The following is a 13881-nucleotide window of genomic DNA, read 5'->3' as shown; positions in this document are numbered from 1 at the left end:
TGTTGGTGAAAAGGGTGAAGTTATGCACGCAGACGATGTATGACGTTCATCTGGTGGATGAAAACAACAACAAGGAATCTTTAAACAAACAAGTGGAATATAAAGATGGCGACACTTACGACACGCACCGAAGAGTCTATGCTATAGTTTATTTCCTTACCGTGGATTGTGCCGTAATTAATCCAGATCTTTTTGGAGCGCCCTATCGAAGCCGCAGTGACACATTTAAACACCGGGCGATTAATTTGTACCACCTCAATGATTTCTTTGCTTAATGAATTAATATTCAATGGTTTCACTGGTTTGATATTCTACTTGTTTGTTTAAAGATTCATTTTTCTTTCTTTACACCGCCCAGATGCACGTCATACATCGTCTGTGTGTGTAACTTCGCCCTGATTTTGCGAATGCGATTCAGCCGAAAGATTGCGCTTGTGTTTGTCGTCTCCTGTCTTCGTTCTGCAGTTTTTGCGCAAGCGCCTACCGTCATGGCATGTCGTAACCTGGTGCGAGTATATAATGTAGGATTTGTCCACAATGTTTTGCTTCAAGGCTGTCTGGCAACATGTCCCTCACGAGGAGTTGCTCGAGCTTAAGTAGCCTGACAATCGGGGCGCAGCAAACCAGCAGAAAAAAAAAAGAAGGAAAGAAAAATGTGGATACGAACAAGGCAGCTCCTTTCACTGGGTTGTTCGGCACTCGTCTAAGGACGTCGGATATCGCTGTTGACTCGTTCCGATAAAGAGGTCAGAGAACACGCGTTTGAATGAGACATGAACGCACACCAGCTTTGCCTTCGGTCGCTGTGGTGTACACTAAACGCGTATGTATGTCGACTGTATTTGTTTAAGGGATTGTGACGCAAGATGGTTGATCACAAGGCCGTTATTGACGCAACAAAATATTGGCATCTAGATCGCGAAGATACGACCAACTTGAGCATAATGAGAAACAGACTCAAACAGAAGGACTATGAGCTTTTCATGAAATCTGTTCCCAAGAAGTCTTTGTCGTGGAGCATTGCTGCGCTTATTTCTCTAGTATCAAGAAGTTTCATTACATTTCCACGGGAAGTGGTCGTCAATAACGGCGATAAAACTGCCGTCGTTATAGTTGCCAACAGATACAACATCGTCATAACCACCAAGCGCCAGTGTCGTCGACCCTAGACATGTTAAACTTGAAATATTTGAGTTGGTTGAGTAGATTGGCATCTGCTATGTGAAAGGGCCGTTTAGCCTCGTAACAAGAATTTTCGTTAGATTTTCGAGGGCAGTGGCTGCCAATAACAGTGATAACACTGTCGTCGCTGTAGTCGCCAACAAATACAACATCGTCTTAACCACCAAGCTTCAGTAACGTCAACCCAAGAGATGGATATCATGTTAACCTTGAAATGTTTGAGTTGGTCGAGTCAGTTGGCACCTGCCATGCGAAAGACACATTTGGCGTGGGCTACACAGTGGAAGTTTTGGTGTTTTTTGTTGAGGGCTTCTATCTATGGAGCTTCAATTTTGGGCGGAAGTAGGATGGATCCAGTGAAATCGGTACGTCGCTTTTACTTGCCATGATCCCGCGAACATGCACTGACAAGAGAGATGTCCTCATCGAAAGTCTAGTACCGGCGCGACTTCGATCATGTCTGCACGAAGGAACTGACGTTATAACGCCCACTTTAGCCAAGCGCCATATTTACGTCCGAGGGTGGGCCCAGGCAGTACATGTTAGATTCAGTGCAGTGAGGAATGTTTGACGAGCTCATTTAGAGCAAGAAGTAAAATAAGCTTTAAGTTAAATGCGCGCCTTAGCTTCTGCAGATGAAATTGCGCACAGTGGGTGCATGTACCGTAGAAAAAGTTGCTGCTAGCGAGAATTTCTCACTTTGCCGTCAGGTTTCACCTGATGGTCGCCGAGTGAGCGTTCAGTTTAGTGGTGACGTTCAGTGACGTTTAGGTGACGTTGTTTACTCGCGTATATCGCGGACCGAATAAAGTTGTCTCACTCACTCACTCACTCACTCACTCACTCACTCACTCACTCACTCACTCACTCACTCACTCACTCACTCACTCACTCACTCACTCACTCACTCACTCACTCACTCACTCACTCACTCACTCACTCACTCACTCACTCACTCACTCACTCACTCACTCACTCACTCACTCACTCACTCACTCACTCACTCACTTTGCCCTGCGGTCTTGTTGCACACATGTTCTGTCACTGTGAAGAATGCTTCTGACGATAAACTGGACAGTCTGTTGCCATACTTCTCTCCCTCTCTCGCTAAGCTTCATATCGTTTCCACCAAAGGACACCCTGGAGATTAGTTTTTACAGTTCATGGCGTGACAACAAGCTCTAAAGCAACACACATTGACTCTCCTTTTTGCAGGGCCGCTAAAAGGTCGGAATAATATGCTGTGCGCACTCTGCCTTGCAAGAAGAATCCAGTGATATGGCGCAGTGCGATCCTTACAAAAGATTCATGCACATGCAGCACACGATGACTAGTTTCTCTACGGAGCACCAGAGAGTACTGTTACGTCGCTCGTGTCGCCAATGAGCATCGTTGCACAAAGCAGTACTAATGCGATGAGAGCGACTGTTGGAATGCAGCGGAAGTAGCACACGTCTAGCTGCGAACTGGTTCCTCAGCCATAAAGCAGCGCCCTTCAAGAAACTGCCGCTCTGGTCCCGGGATCGAAGTATGGCGCTAGCGCCTTCCCGTGTCTTTTGCCTCACCGTATGAGCCGACCAAAATTTCAGCATGTGGCTGCTGCGCAAGGGCCAGTTAATCGCGAACTTGAAGCGCTAAAACATTTATTGAACAAGTGAGTCATTAGGAAACCCGCAACGTGGAGGAATATTCATGAACTTGCATGTTGGGATCCACACGAAAATGTCAGTCATATCTGCGGGTGTTCCCTTTGAACGAGCAGTGCACAGCGGCCTTCAAAAGAGGACCCAGCTTGAGCGTTACTTCTGCAAACACCCATGCGTCGTAAGACAGGGGTTGCCAGGTCGTGAGTAGGGGTGCATGGTGTTGGAGCAATTCACTGGAAGCAGCGAAATCCTTACGGTGTCTCGAGATTGTTGGGGGCCTTTTTTGGAGCTACGGAATAAGCCGATTTTGATACGAGCGTGACAAACGTAGGAACGATTTATGTTGCTCCTCAAACTGGAGTGACCGGATCTTAAGTTTATGGGTGCCAGAGCAGGCTGTTCTGACGCAGCCGTTACGGCAAGGATTGTGAGGGTGGGACGTGGTACGTATAACTGTCTCTGTGGCTGAAAAGACGACCGTTGCCGACTCAAGCAGCCCGCTGCGAACTCGCGGCGGGCTTCGGCTCACCGAGAACGTCCGGCGGTGCCTCCTCATTTCGGGCGTCGATCTTGATCAGGCAGTGCAGCCGGTTGAAGAGGAGCTCCAGGGGCTTCATGGCGCTAGCACGTGCGCTGGCGTCACCCGGAGACAGCTGAGACCGCGCGCAGGCGGACGCGAGGTTTTTGCCCCTCAGATAATCGCAGGTGCTCCTCCTTCCCAGGAGCCGATATGCGCGCGCGAAGGCAGCCGATAGAGGCAGCAACCTCTCCTCCCACGCCGAGAACGAATACACCGCGGATCGCGGCTCCGAGTGGACAGCCACGTGCGATTCGGATAAGGGGGCTCCTCTCCGAGACTCGACGACATCCGATCTAAACAGGTAATGAGGCAAAAAATAAACAAGTAATCGTCCCTCAGCTCGTGGGGCCCTCTCCCTCTCTCTTCACATCGTTCGCGCCGCGTCGGTCGCTTCGTAATCGCCATCGACAGATACAGATTACACTGCGCTTCGTCCGCGTTACGTAAGGTGTGGTTCGTAAGCTTCGGCGGTTAGCTTCACTTCTTGAGTTGCCCGCGAAACGCGCAAAGGAAAACGAGGACCCATCTGATTCGCTGCGTCGTCCTTGGTCAGGACTAATTTACACCTCTGTAGGCCGCCAGTGGATGCAGGCTGCCCGCCAGAAAAGCTGGTTGCGCGATGGACCGACTCACCGACAACGACCTTGCTTCCGCGGACCCGTAAACTGTAACGTCTGCACTTATGCGATGTGTTGCCGCATCGAATACACGCCATACTGTCGCTGTCGCACATTCCGTACACTATATCCTTCCGATAATTTGCCATCGCCCAAGCGCCCTCACTATCACGTAATACATCAAAGACTGTACATAACTTTATTATGAGCGCTGATAAATATAAAGGCGATGATCAACTTAACCGCGGCACGTACCTGCAGTGGCGGATGGGATGAGAATTGTGGGGTTGTAGAAAACACGGTGATAATAATGAGCACAGAAATGAAACGAAGACAACGAAAAACAAAAGAATAGTCTAATCACTGGGCAATTACATTTCAAAGAGATAGTAAGCAGGTTCATTTAACAATTCCTTCCGAAAATAATTCAGGAAAGTATAAGAGGGACGGTGAAGAAAGCCGAAAAAGAAATTCGCCGTTGTTTACGATACTCGCTCATGCGAAATGTGAACGCCGCTCTATACGTGTTTTGATTTCGCGCGTCAGTATCTTGTATTACGATCGTATAGGTTCACGGTTTATATTAGGAAAAGAACGCTGCCGCAGACGATCTGTTTTGTGCCGCACATTGCAAACGGAGCGAAGTCTGGCGTCACCGCCACGCTAATTGGGAGATCGCGAGAGGCAGCGCGTGGGTGACGCGGGGGCGCGATTCACGGCAGCCGCCGCAGACCGCGCTGCATGCTCCGCGCATGCAGCGTTTTGTTTGCATACAGACGATGCGCGCTACTCTGGCGCCATATCGTAGCCATCGTCGTCGCACAGCCCGTCTTGCGCGGCACTACGCTTTTCTTCTCACGCTTTCGTTCCATCAACGACGAGAGCGGCCTTTCGTCGCAGGGAAGTCGTGCCACCAGTGTCAGCGGCGACAACACCCAAGGGAGCGGCACATCGAGCCTTACTTTCCCCTTGCAGGAGCAGTGACCCCCGTCACACACGCTGGTGCCGCGGGCTGACCTCAGCGGCTGACGCAACGGACGAGCGCAGCCCTCCCCAGCTCACGCCACCCTGGCCCCATCTGGGAAGCGCAGATGAGATCCCCCACGCGGCTGCTGGTGCCGTGGCCTCCGGCAACTCAGCGCACGCGCGGGCCATTTCCTATCCACTCCTCCTCCGCTTTCCGCCTCATGCTTTCACTGCAGCTTCCTCCCCCGCTTTCCTCCTCGCGTTATCCTCGCTCTCGCGGCCGCGGGAGGTTACTGTTTAGAGCGCAGCTCTTATGCCCCATTCACACTGAGACATTCGGCGTCTGGAGCGGCGCCCAGTTCGGCGGAACCCAGTTCGGCGGCGGCGAGATCCGCCGGAATAGCCCCTTCCGCGCCGATCGCTCCCGAACCGATTTTTGCGGCAGCTGCCGCCGGATTGCCTCGCCGCCGCGCAGCGCTGACCAATCGGGGAGCGCGAAACAGAACTTCCAAAGATGGCGGCCGAGTCTCACGTCATGTCGCAGTCGTCGCAGTCATCAAAGTTCGCCGCGACATCCACATCCGAAATGCTCATCGAACTGGTGCGCAACCACCCAGTCCTCTACGATAAGCGCCACTTGAAGCACAAAGACAACGTGCTGAAGGACGACTTCTGGCACAAGATCGGTCGCGAGCTTCGGCGAATGCTTCTGCGCGTCATGCATCGCCAGAAAGGTGCTTGCCAACAGGCCGAGCAGTACTGCCTCTTCTTGCTCGGGGTTCATCATTGTCTTTCCAAGTAATGGTGGAGACGCGCAACATAAACACACGAACTCGACGCGAGCGGAGACAACTGCGCAATTTCGAGCCGCGCGAACATCCGGGATATCCGGCGCTTGATTGGAGGTTAGCACTTTATGGGGCAGATGGCGCTGTAATTCTTTCCGGTGGCGCGGTCCGCAAGCAGTGTGAACTACGCGATTTTCGGCGGCAGGAGAATTCCATTCGCTGTAGACGCCGGATTCCTCAGTGTGAACGTACCATTAGGCGCCCGTTCCTGCGGCAAGCATCGGCAGCGTCGGCGTCGGCGGCGTAACCGAGCAAACGAGCACAGCGAAAGATGAAAGAGCGAATGCGCAGCGGGATATGAAAGACGCGAGCCGCGAACGGCGGAGATGAATGAGAGCAGCCCCTTAAGTGACGTGCGCGTGGAAAACTAGTGTCATGCGGACCCGACCAACCGCGCGACGCGTACTCGTAACTGGTCTCAGCCTGACCGCTCGTTTCGTACTATCGTCTGCTCGCGTCAGCTCTCGCTCGTGCTTGTTTGGTTTGCTTGGTTTGGTCTCGTTCACGCTTCTTTCGATTGTCATGGTTTGCGATCGTTTTGTAATCTGACTGCATGCTCGACACGATTTGTTTAGTACTTTCTGGAAGCCATGCGGCACCAGCGATTACACTGGAATCTTCGACGAGTCATGTATAAAAGCCGACGCGCTTGACCCACAGATCTGATTTTCGACGATAGCCAATCGGCTCTGCTACGTGTCTCTATCAAAATACTTGCCTTAATATACCGCGAAATGAAAACACTCATACAGCCGCGCTCCAATTTCGTACTAGGGCGTATGGTAATCGTCAGTGAATTTTTCACCCCCGCTGCGCTCCGCGTTCACTCTTTCATTCTTCGCTCTGTTCGTTCGCTCGGTTACGCCGCCGACGCAGAGGAACGCCGACGCTCACAGCAGGAACGGGCGCTTATAGGAGCTGCAACCTAAATATGGGGCAAACGCTTTGTAAAAAAAAAATTAAATTATGGGGTTGTACGTGCCAAACCACTTTCTGATTATGAGGCATGCCGTAGTTGAGGATTCCGGAAATTTTGACCATCTGGGGTTCTTTAACGTGCACCTAAATCTAAGTACACGGGTGTTTTCGCATTTCGACCCCATCGAAATGCGGCCGCCGTGGCCGGGATTCGATCCCGCGACCTCGTGCTAAGCAGCCTAACACCATAGTCGCTGAGCATCCACGGCGGGTAAACGCTTTGTAGCTTGAAGAAACTAACAAACTACGTCAAATACATCCCTGTTGCTAAAACCTAGGGCCGAGGCTCAAAGGGAGAGTAACGCTAAAATTCTTAAGTTCGAACAAAACGTACGAAGCGGGCCTTCAAGAACACTTCTTTTTGTAGTAAGACAGCGACAGTATAAATAAGAATGTTCGGAATGAACAGACTCAGTTTTCCTGCATAAAGAGCCCAGGGGAGAGATCACCAGGTGTGTAAGTACAGATTCAATATGAGGGACACTATTAAATGTTGAGTATAAATTTAGATACACTCTTAACACAGTTGCACCCTTTGGGGTGTATATTTGTCGTACAACGATAATCGTCATCTATCTTGCCCGCATTTCCTTTCGTTAGCGCTGCGCGCCCGGCACCTCCAGGTCGCGAACGGCATGCGCGTTATCAGCATGACACAGCATTTTCGACAGGAAAGTAGCGAGCACAGAGTTTTCAAGAAAGGAAACGCAAGTAAGGCAGATTACGAGTATTGTTGTGGGACGAGGTACACCCCAAATGGTGTAAACCTTTTTAAGAGTGTAGAGAGGTGACACTCGTCAACATTTTTTTTTTCTTTCTTTGATGGCGCTGCAGACCAAAGCTGGAGATCCTGTGGTGGCGCTATGGTCACCCGCGTCACTGACAAGGATAAGGACTATATGATGAATGTTGTGCTAGCGCGAGCTGGATACGAGCTAACGCTGCAAAAAAAAAAGGAAAAATCATCAATACCAACCTGGACAGTGGCACGACGGGCCACTCCATCTGGCGTGCTGGCATGGTTACTCAACACAATGGATAAAAGATAGTTGGCCGGCTATCCACCAGCCGCAGACACAGTAAAAAAAAAAAAAACGAGGACCTTTCTGCAGGAGCTTTCGAAGAGATGGTAGGAAAGAAAAAAGAGAAAAGCTGTCAGTCACAAACCACACGGTGCTTCGATGCGCGTAGCTAAGTGCAACGGCGATTACGCATGGACTGGTAACGACACAGCCATACTATAGTAAAGCGTGTAAAACTTAGGTGCTTATATCAACATTCACAACTTCACCCTATTCACCTACTATGGTTGGCCCACACCGGTGCTCTCGATCTCTCCTTATTCGGATACGCATCCGATAGATGCTGTCTATACAAACCATCGTGCCAGCTTCTGACCATTGCAAGGGCTCGAAGCCTCTTGATATCTGGAGCAAGCTACACTTGACAGAACGGACCCTTCAGCAACCACAAACACCGGTAGGAGATCATGCGGCGTCTGCTGAGATGGCAGTACCTAGTTCGATCACTGTTACAAAACGTAGCGTTAATTATCACAGTGATTTTATAACTTCAAGGTTACCAGGCGACTTTGGTATTAGTCATTTTGTAGGAGAGATGGAGAGAAAAATAGAAGCCAGGGAAGTAAACCAGATGTGAGCTACTATTTGATACTCTGGACGGAGGTGGCACAGAATGGGCGTAAAAAGAAACGCGAGGTAAAAAAGAAAGAGAAATAGGAACGACTTCGTGCGGTGAGTCGCCTTCGTTGTTATGTTTCGTTTGTTATCAAGCGAAGCTTGTATTGGCTCAGAAGTTTCGGTGGCGTTGTGGTCATGCAAAAACACAGTTGCTCCCAGAGCAGAGCAGCTGTGGGAAAGGGCGGTTTGATGAGTTGACAGCTGAGCCGGCGCCGGAGCGTGAGTCATTAGCAAGGATTCCAGCTGCATAGGCGCGCGCTCACGCCAGGCGCGCAACGGATCAGAGCCGTTTCGCTTCGCCGGTGAGGAAAAGGGCAGGAAAGAGTTTCATGCGCGCTTCTGCGCCAGCTTCGTTTCCGTTCAGTTCATTCTCAGAAAACGAATTGGACGTCCACGTGTTGTTCGTCCCCCGAGACGCTGGCAGCCTTCGACGAGCGGCGGCGAGAACTCGCCTTTGAAAGGGCTCGCCATCAACGCGCCGATCCAGCTGTTAAAGCCGCCCGAGCCCAGACCATCCGATAGCAACGAGAAGATCCCGAGCTGAGGGAGCGGGAGGCCGAAGCAATCCGGCACCGTTACCTGTGGGTTACTTAACCATGACGAAGGTCAGGTGCACGCAGGGCGAGCTTCGCTTACCCCCCTTTTGCGGTAGGGAAAGACTTGGTCATTTTTTTTTTCTTTCATTCCCGTAAGTGCGAGTGTATATGCGCTAAGGTATTCTTTTGATTTTTGATTAGTATTTTGACTATTTATTTATTTTAGAGCAAATATTTTTTCGGATAAGTGAAATTCAGTAGTCGAAGGCGTACTACTTCCAACCTCTCCAGTTAAAGCACATTTAATACAACCTACCTAAAAGAATACGGCAGATCTGGCGCATTTGTTGGCGTCTACGTTAGGCGAAGCTTTCTTGAATCATTTGAGTTAAATACTGCGCAAGGAGACGCGTGATGCCGGCAACTATTTTATTTCCAGCTCATGCAACTAACGCCGAATCTCGACAACGCGCTACTTTTACTCAGCGAGACACCGATGCCAAACCTAGAGAAAGAGGCAAATAATCTAGGTTCATATTCTACATCTTAGCGATTATCATGCAATAACATTACTATTACTGCAGTGCACACATCATCAGCTGGCATTATTAACCATAATAAATATCTGGCGAGGGAACATATCGCCTACTGTGAGTCAGAATCGGCCCAAGTCGCCAACTTTGATTGCAGTCTACGGGATCGGCGCCACTTTGATTACATTGTCTGCCAGGGACGGCCCAGGTTACTATTAGACTGCCAATGGAACCTAGTTTAGTAGGCGAGACACCTAACACTGACCAGCCACGCCAATTCCCGGGAACATAGGCAAAGGAAGCTTAAAACAGGAACTGCTGTAGGCGTTTGCACAAGCTGGAGATCACAGTAGACTGTAATGCTTACACGGCCTTAGTCGCCGCGTAGGAGATACCGAAGAGCTAAGGAGACAAGTGCACCCATTATGTGCAGGAATCGAAGAAGCGGGTTGAGGAAATGATGTGTGAAATTCGTACACCCCATTCGTAAGTAATTGTGGTTTCAATAAAGAATTTATTAAATAGTGGTTTGGAATCAGATTTCAGTATGCAAAGCACTGTCATGGCGTGCCTGCAGCACACAAATTTAGTCGCCTGCGCACAGCCAGTCGATGCCCGCTTGCCAACTTTCCTCACATGAAGCGTCCCAGCCGTCACGAGGAAGAAAAATGGCACTTGGAATGCGTTTTTCTATTACAGTTAGTGGTTCCTGGAAAACGTTACTGGCTGGCTCGGTCAGCCAATCTTTAACTGTTAGTGAAGGTGAAAACAATGCCAAGAAAAACAATGCAATGCGATACTACGCCGAGTGAACTAGGCGCGACTAGTGAACTAGTGAATTATTGCGTTTTCCACCACTTCGAGGGTGCGCACCACTTTTCAGCTAATTTTCCGTCCCCACGAGGCCAGCAGGCGCATTGCGCGAAGAAATGCGCAAGACGCTACAGGTGGGACAGGTGAGCGGCTTAGTGGTAATCGATGTTGCGGTCGTCTACTAGGTGTACAGCGGAGAGGGAATAGAGTCTCACACGACACTAACACAGGGCCAGGTCTTCAGGCTTTTGTTATGAGTACACAAGTGACTGTCTCTCTCGTGAGCCCTTTTGGTTCACGGAAATGCTTGTTAAAGAAAGAAGGGTGCCGTCGTTTGCCCGTACGCGCCAGACATTTGACTACATTACTTCAGCACTGGGATGAGCCCAATGAAGGCACCAGGCGTCGAAGTGGTCGCTTCGTAGAAGCACACTTAGAGTATGAGGCACTAAGCAATTCTGGGACAGTTTGCTGCACATATCGTGTGATTGTAATGCGAGAACGTTCTTATTGTAAGAGAACAATGCTGATTACTGCAAAGCAGTTTTTTTTATCGTTTGTTGGGACACAGTATTTGAACAAAGCATTCACGATAGCGTCGGGATTCGCTGATATTATTGAGATGGGCGAATAGCTTCCTAGAAGACTCGTTTTCATTGGCTGTCACACTTCATTTGTTTTACTCGGCTTTTTTTTTTTACTTCTGATACTCATTTCTTCATCGGCCAGTCAAAATCCAACATCGCAGCAGCTTTGTAGCGATGGCAGCCGATATGTGAGCAATGCTGCTCCTTACAATCTTTTCACTTCCGTACAGATATTTCAGGTAGGATGACACAATATGCCTACTCAATGTGCTCTGTTCGAGGCCACCGTTTTCGTGGGACCCTTCTCAAACAAAGTCTCGAGTGGTCGCATGATGTGCGCCTAAGATAACAACGATATCACTACAAGACCGTATGCTCGTACTTTGCTTGTAAGATTGAGGGCGGCACTATACGCGTCGCGTAGTCTTTGGAACGCGATATTCGTGTCCTTTGTTACTGGGGCACGACTCGAGAGTGGCGCATGTAATTGATCAGATTCCACGCATTCACAAGAAAGCCGGTGCAAAGTTACCTGGTCTGTTGTACATGCAGAAAGAATGCCAGTATAGTTATTTAATGAGCTGAATAGTTATTCTACATCTTCTTATCTCTAATCTAGTGCTCTTCGAACAGCGGACATGCACTTTTCAATATGACAGAGAGAACCGCGTGAAGTGTTGCAGTTACGACGGTGGGAGATGTGTTACCATGCAACGCTGTCATTTCCGACATGAAAACGACATTAAAAAGACAGATGTTCAAGCTTCTGTTGCATTACTCTCAAGATCTTTTTGTTCCTCTCTGCTTTTTCTGACAGATGGTCTTATTTTGACAGTGTTTTATTGTTTCAATAGTTCACTTAAAGCGAAGTAGAAGAAGAAGAAAACTTCATTAAAAAGGGTGGGAGGGTGGGGGGGTTGACGAGGACAGGGCGTGGAGCATTATGAGTGGGGCCCCATATCCAGGGTCTCACTGGCCTTAGGCGCCCGCCGGACTTGATCCAGAAGTGCTAGCTGCACCTCTAGGTCCAAGCTGGTGAGTTCTGTCTCCCACTGCTCCATGTTAGAATTTGTGTTATTCCCTAGGAAGTACGCTAGGTTTTCTGGCTTTTTAGTGCACCCCCACGAGATCATTCTTCGCTTACCTTCCCGGGTTTCCAAAATCAGCCTTTGACGAAGACAGGTCCTCTTATCGAAACTTTGGCCAGCTTTTTTGAGGCACCTTATCCCTGTTTACAAACTTGCTTCCCGGGCTTCGTGTGGGTGCTGCCAAAGCTTCGGTCACTAACTCAGTCGACATATTTGCGAATATATATATTTAGCCTGTTTTCCCGCAATTTTGACCAAGGATTAAAAACAATACAGTTAACCGCAGCTGGGTCAAACCAACGACATATGGTTTGCCGTCATGGGGCGGTCCTCATATTATTTATATATTCCGCTTATTTAGTTAAGCAACTGAGATCAATTATTCAAAATCTTTTTTTATTCATTTTAGTGTCAAGCGCGTTTCGTTACATTGTAGAGGGGGTTCAGAAACAACCAGTCCATTTGTTTTTTGTGGCAACGTACTACATGCTGCGTGTCGATCTTTTGGGCGTTTGAAGAAAGCCCTTGAAATATGAAATAAAACCGCGTGACTGCGCTTATGCGCTATCGTATTGCAGTGCTCTCAACCGTGCTTCGAGCCCCCTACCGCTTATCAGGGACGACGGCGCTTCCTTTCCGTGTGCCGCCGTCAAAGATGCTGACGCACTGTGAAGCCGATGCCTAGAGCCGCGGCCGCTCGCTTCGCCATGGTTCGCGCGCACGGTTCTTTCGTTCGAACAAAGGTTACACAAGGTTGGACGCTGCATATTATCGAAGTAATCACTAGAGTAATTGTATAGAATTAAACACATCGCTTGACTGAAGCTTCTCTTCACACGGATCTTAATATCGGCGTTGGACCTGCAAGAATTTTTGCCTCGGATTTCTTGGCTAAGATTCGGTACGGCTAGCATTTTGCCTTTATTCTCGGATATTGATGGAATTTCCATAAATCTGCTTCCCATAAAAGTGCTCCTTTACTGAAAAGTTTCCGTACGTGGCCGAATAACCCGATACATCTTTCAGACTATGCTTAATTAGAATATCTGCGAAAGCGATGAGACTATGCGAGATCAAATTCCTTAAAGGCGGCATTTGCAGAGACATAAAGTTATTGGGACTCGTGCAGCGAAGTCCTAGAAAGGCCTCTTAGAGACGACTTCGCCCAGTGAAGGGTCATTTCTCGTGCGACATTTCACGCGCACGAACACGAAGTTATAAATATAGGGGCGGTATTTTGCTCGCAACGCCTGCGCCGGTTACCATAACGGCCTCATACATAATTAGGCCTAATCTCGCCGCTAAGCCTAAAGCCCAGACCACACGCACGCTTGCGGACGCGCGCAAGCTCGCGCCCACGCACCTTGCTGCTGCCGCGTCTAAAGCGGGATGGCGGTTTGCATTCACAGATACGCGCGACTGCGCGCACTCACTGGGCTCATTCGCAGACGCCTTGGAAGACGCCAATTCGTACTCTGTTATTTAGAGTTTCGAAATGCTTCAATATCTATAAAAGCAATTGTTATATTTTTAGAGCCGTTATATCAGCACAGAAAGGAAAGGTTAAGCGCTTCCTTGCGTGATATAAACCTGCTTCGCTGAGAGTTGAATGTACCGCGCCGTAGCTGCGTAGCCCGGCGCGCCGACGCGAGGCAGCCCAAGCGCGCCATAACAGAGAGGAGCTGTTCACCGAGATCGTGCAGTGTTTCGACGCGTACGAGCCGTGCCGTACTGTCTGCGCATGCGCGGGCGCGCGTGCGCGAGCCTGAGCGCCACCGCAAGCGTACGTGTGGTCTGGGCTCAACAC

At 49.5% G+C, this 13881-nt stretch overlaps 1 protein-coding gene across 5 annotated transcripts in view; it reads right to left on the bottom strand.

Moving 5' to 3' along the window:
* Positions 1-13881, bottom strand: part of LOC142576166 (aromatic-L-amino-acid decarboxylase-like) — a 147417-nt gene that overhangs the window by 49715 nt on the left and 83821 nt on the right. The window contains exon 1 of one of the 5 annotated variants that reach the window (XM_075686144.1): positions 3358-3479. The exons of the other annotated variants lie outside the window; for them this stretch is intronic. Coding sequence (XP_075542259.1) covers positions 3358-3445 — 88 coding nt within the window. The 5' untranslated portion in view covers positions 3446-3479. Of the gene's footprint in view, positions 1-3357; positions 3480-13881 lie in introns of those variants that run through there. 5 annotated transcript variants of the gene reach the window in all.

This window comes from Dermacentor variabilis, chromosome 3, assembly GCF_050947875.1.
Source record: "Dermacentor variabilis isolate Ectoservices chromosome 3, ASM5094787v1, whole genome shotgun sequence".
Classification (NCBI taxonomy): Eukaryota; Metazoa; Arthropoda; class Arachnida; order Ixodida; family Ixodidae; genus Dermacentor; species Dermacentor variabilis.
This window is presented reverse-complemented; position numbering and strand designations above follow the sequence as displayed.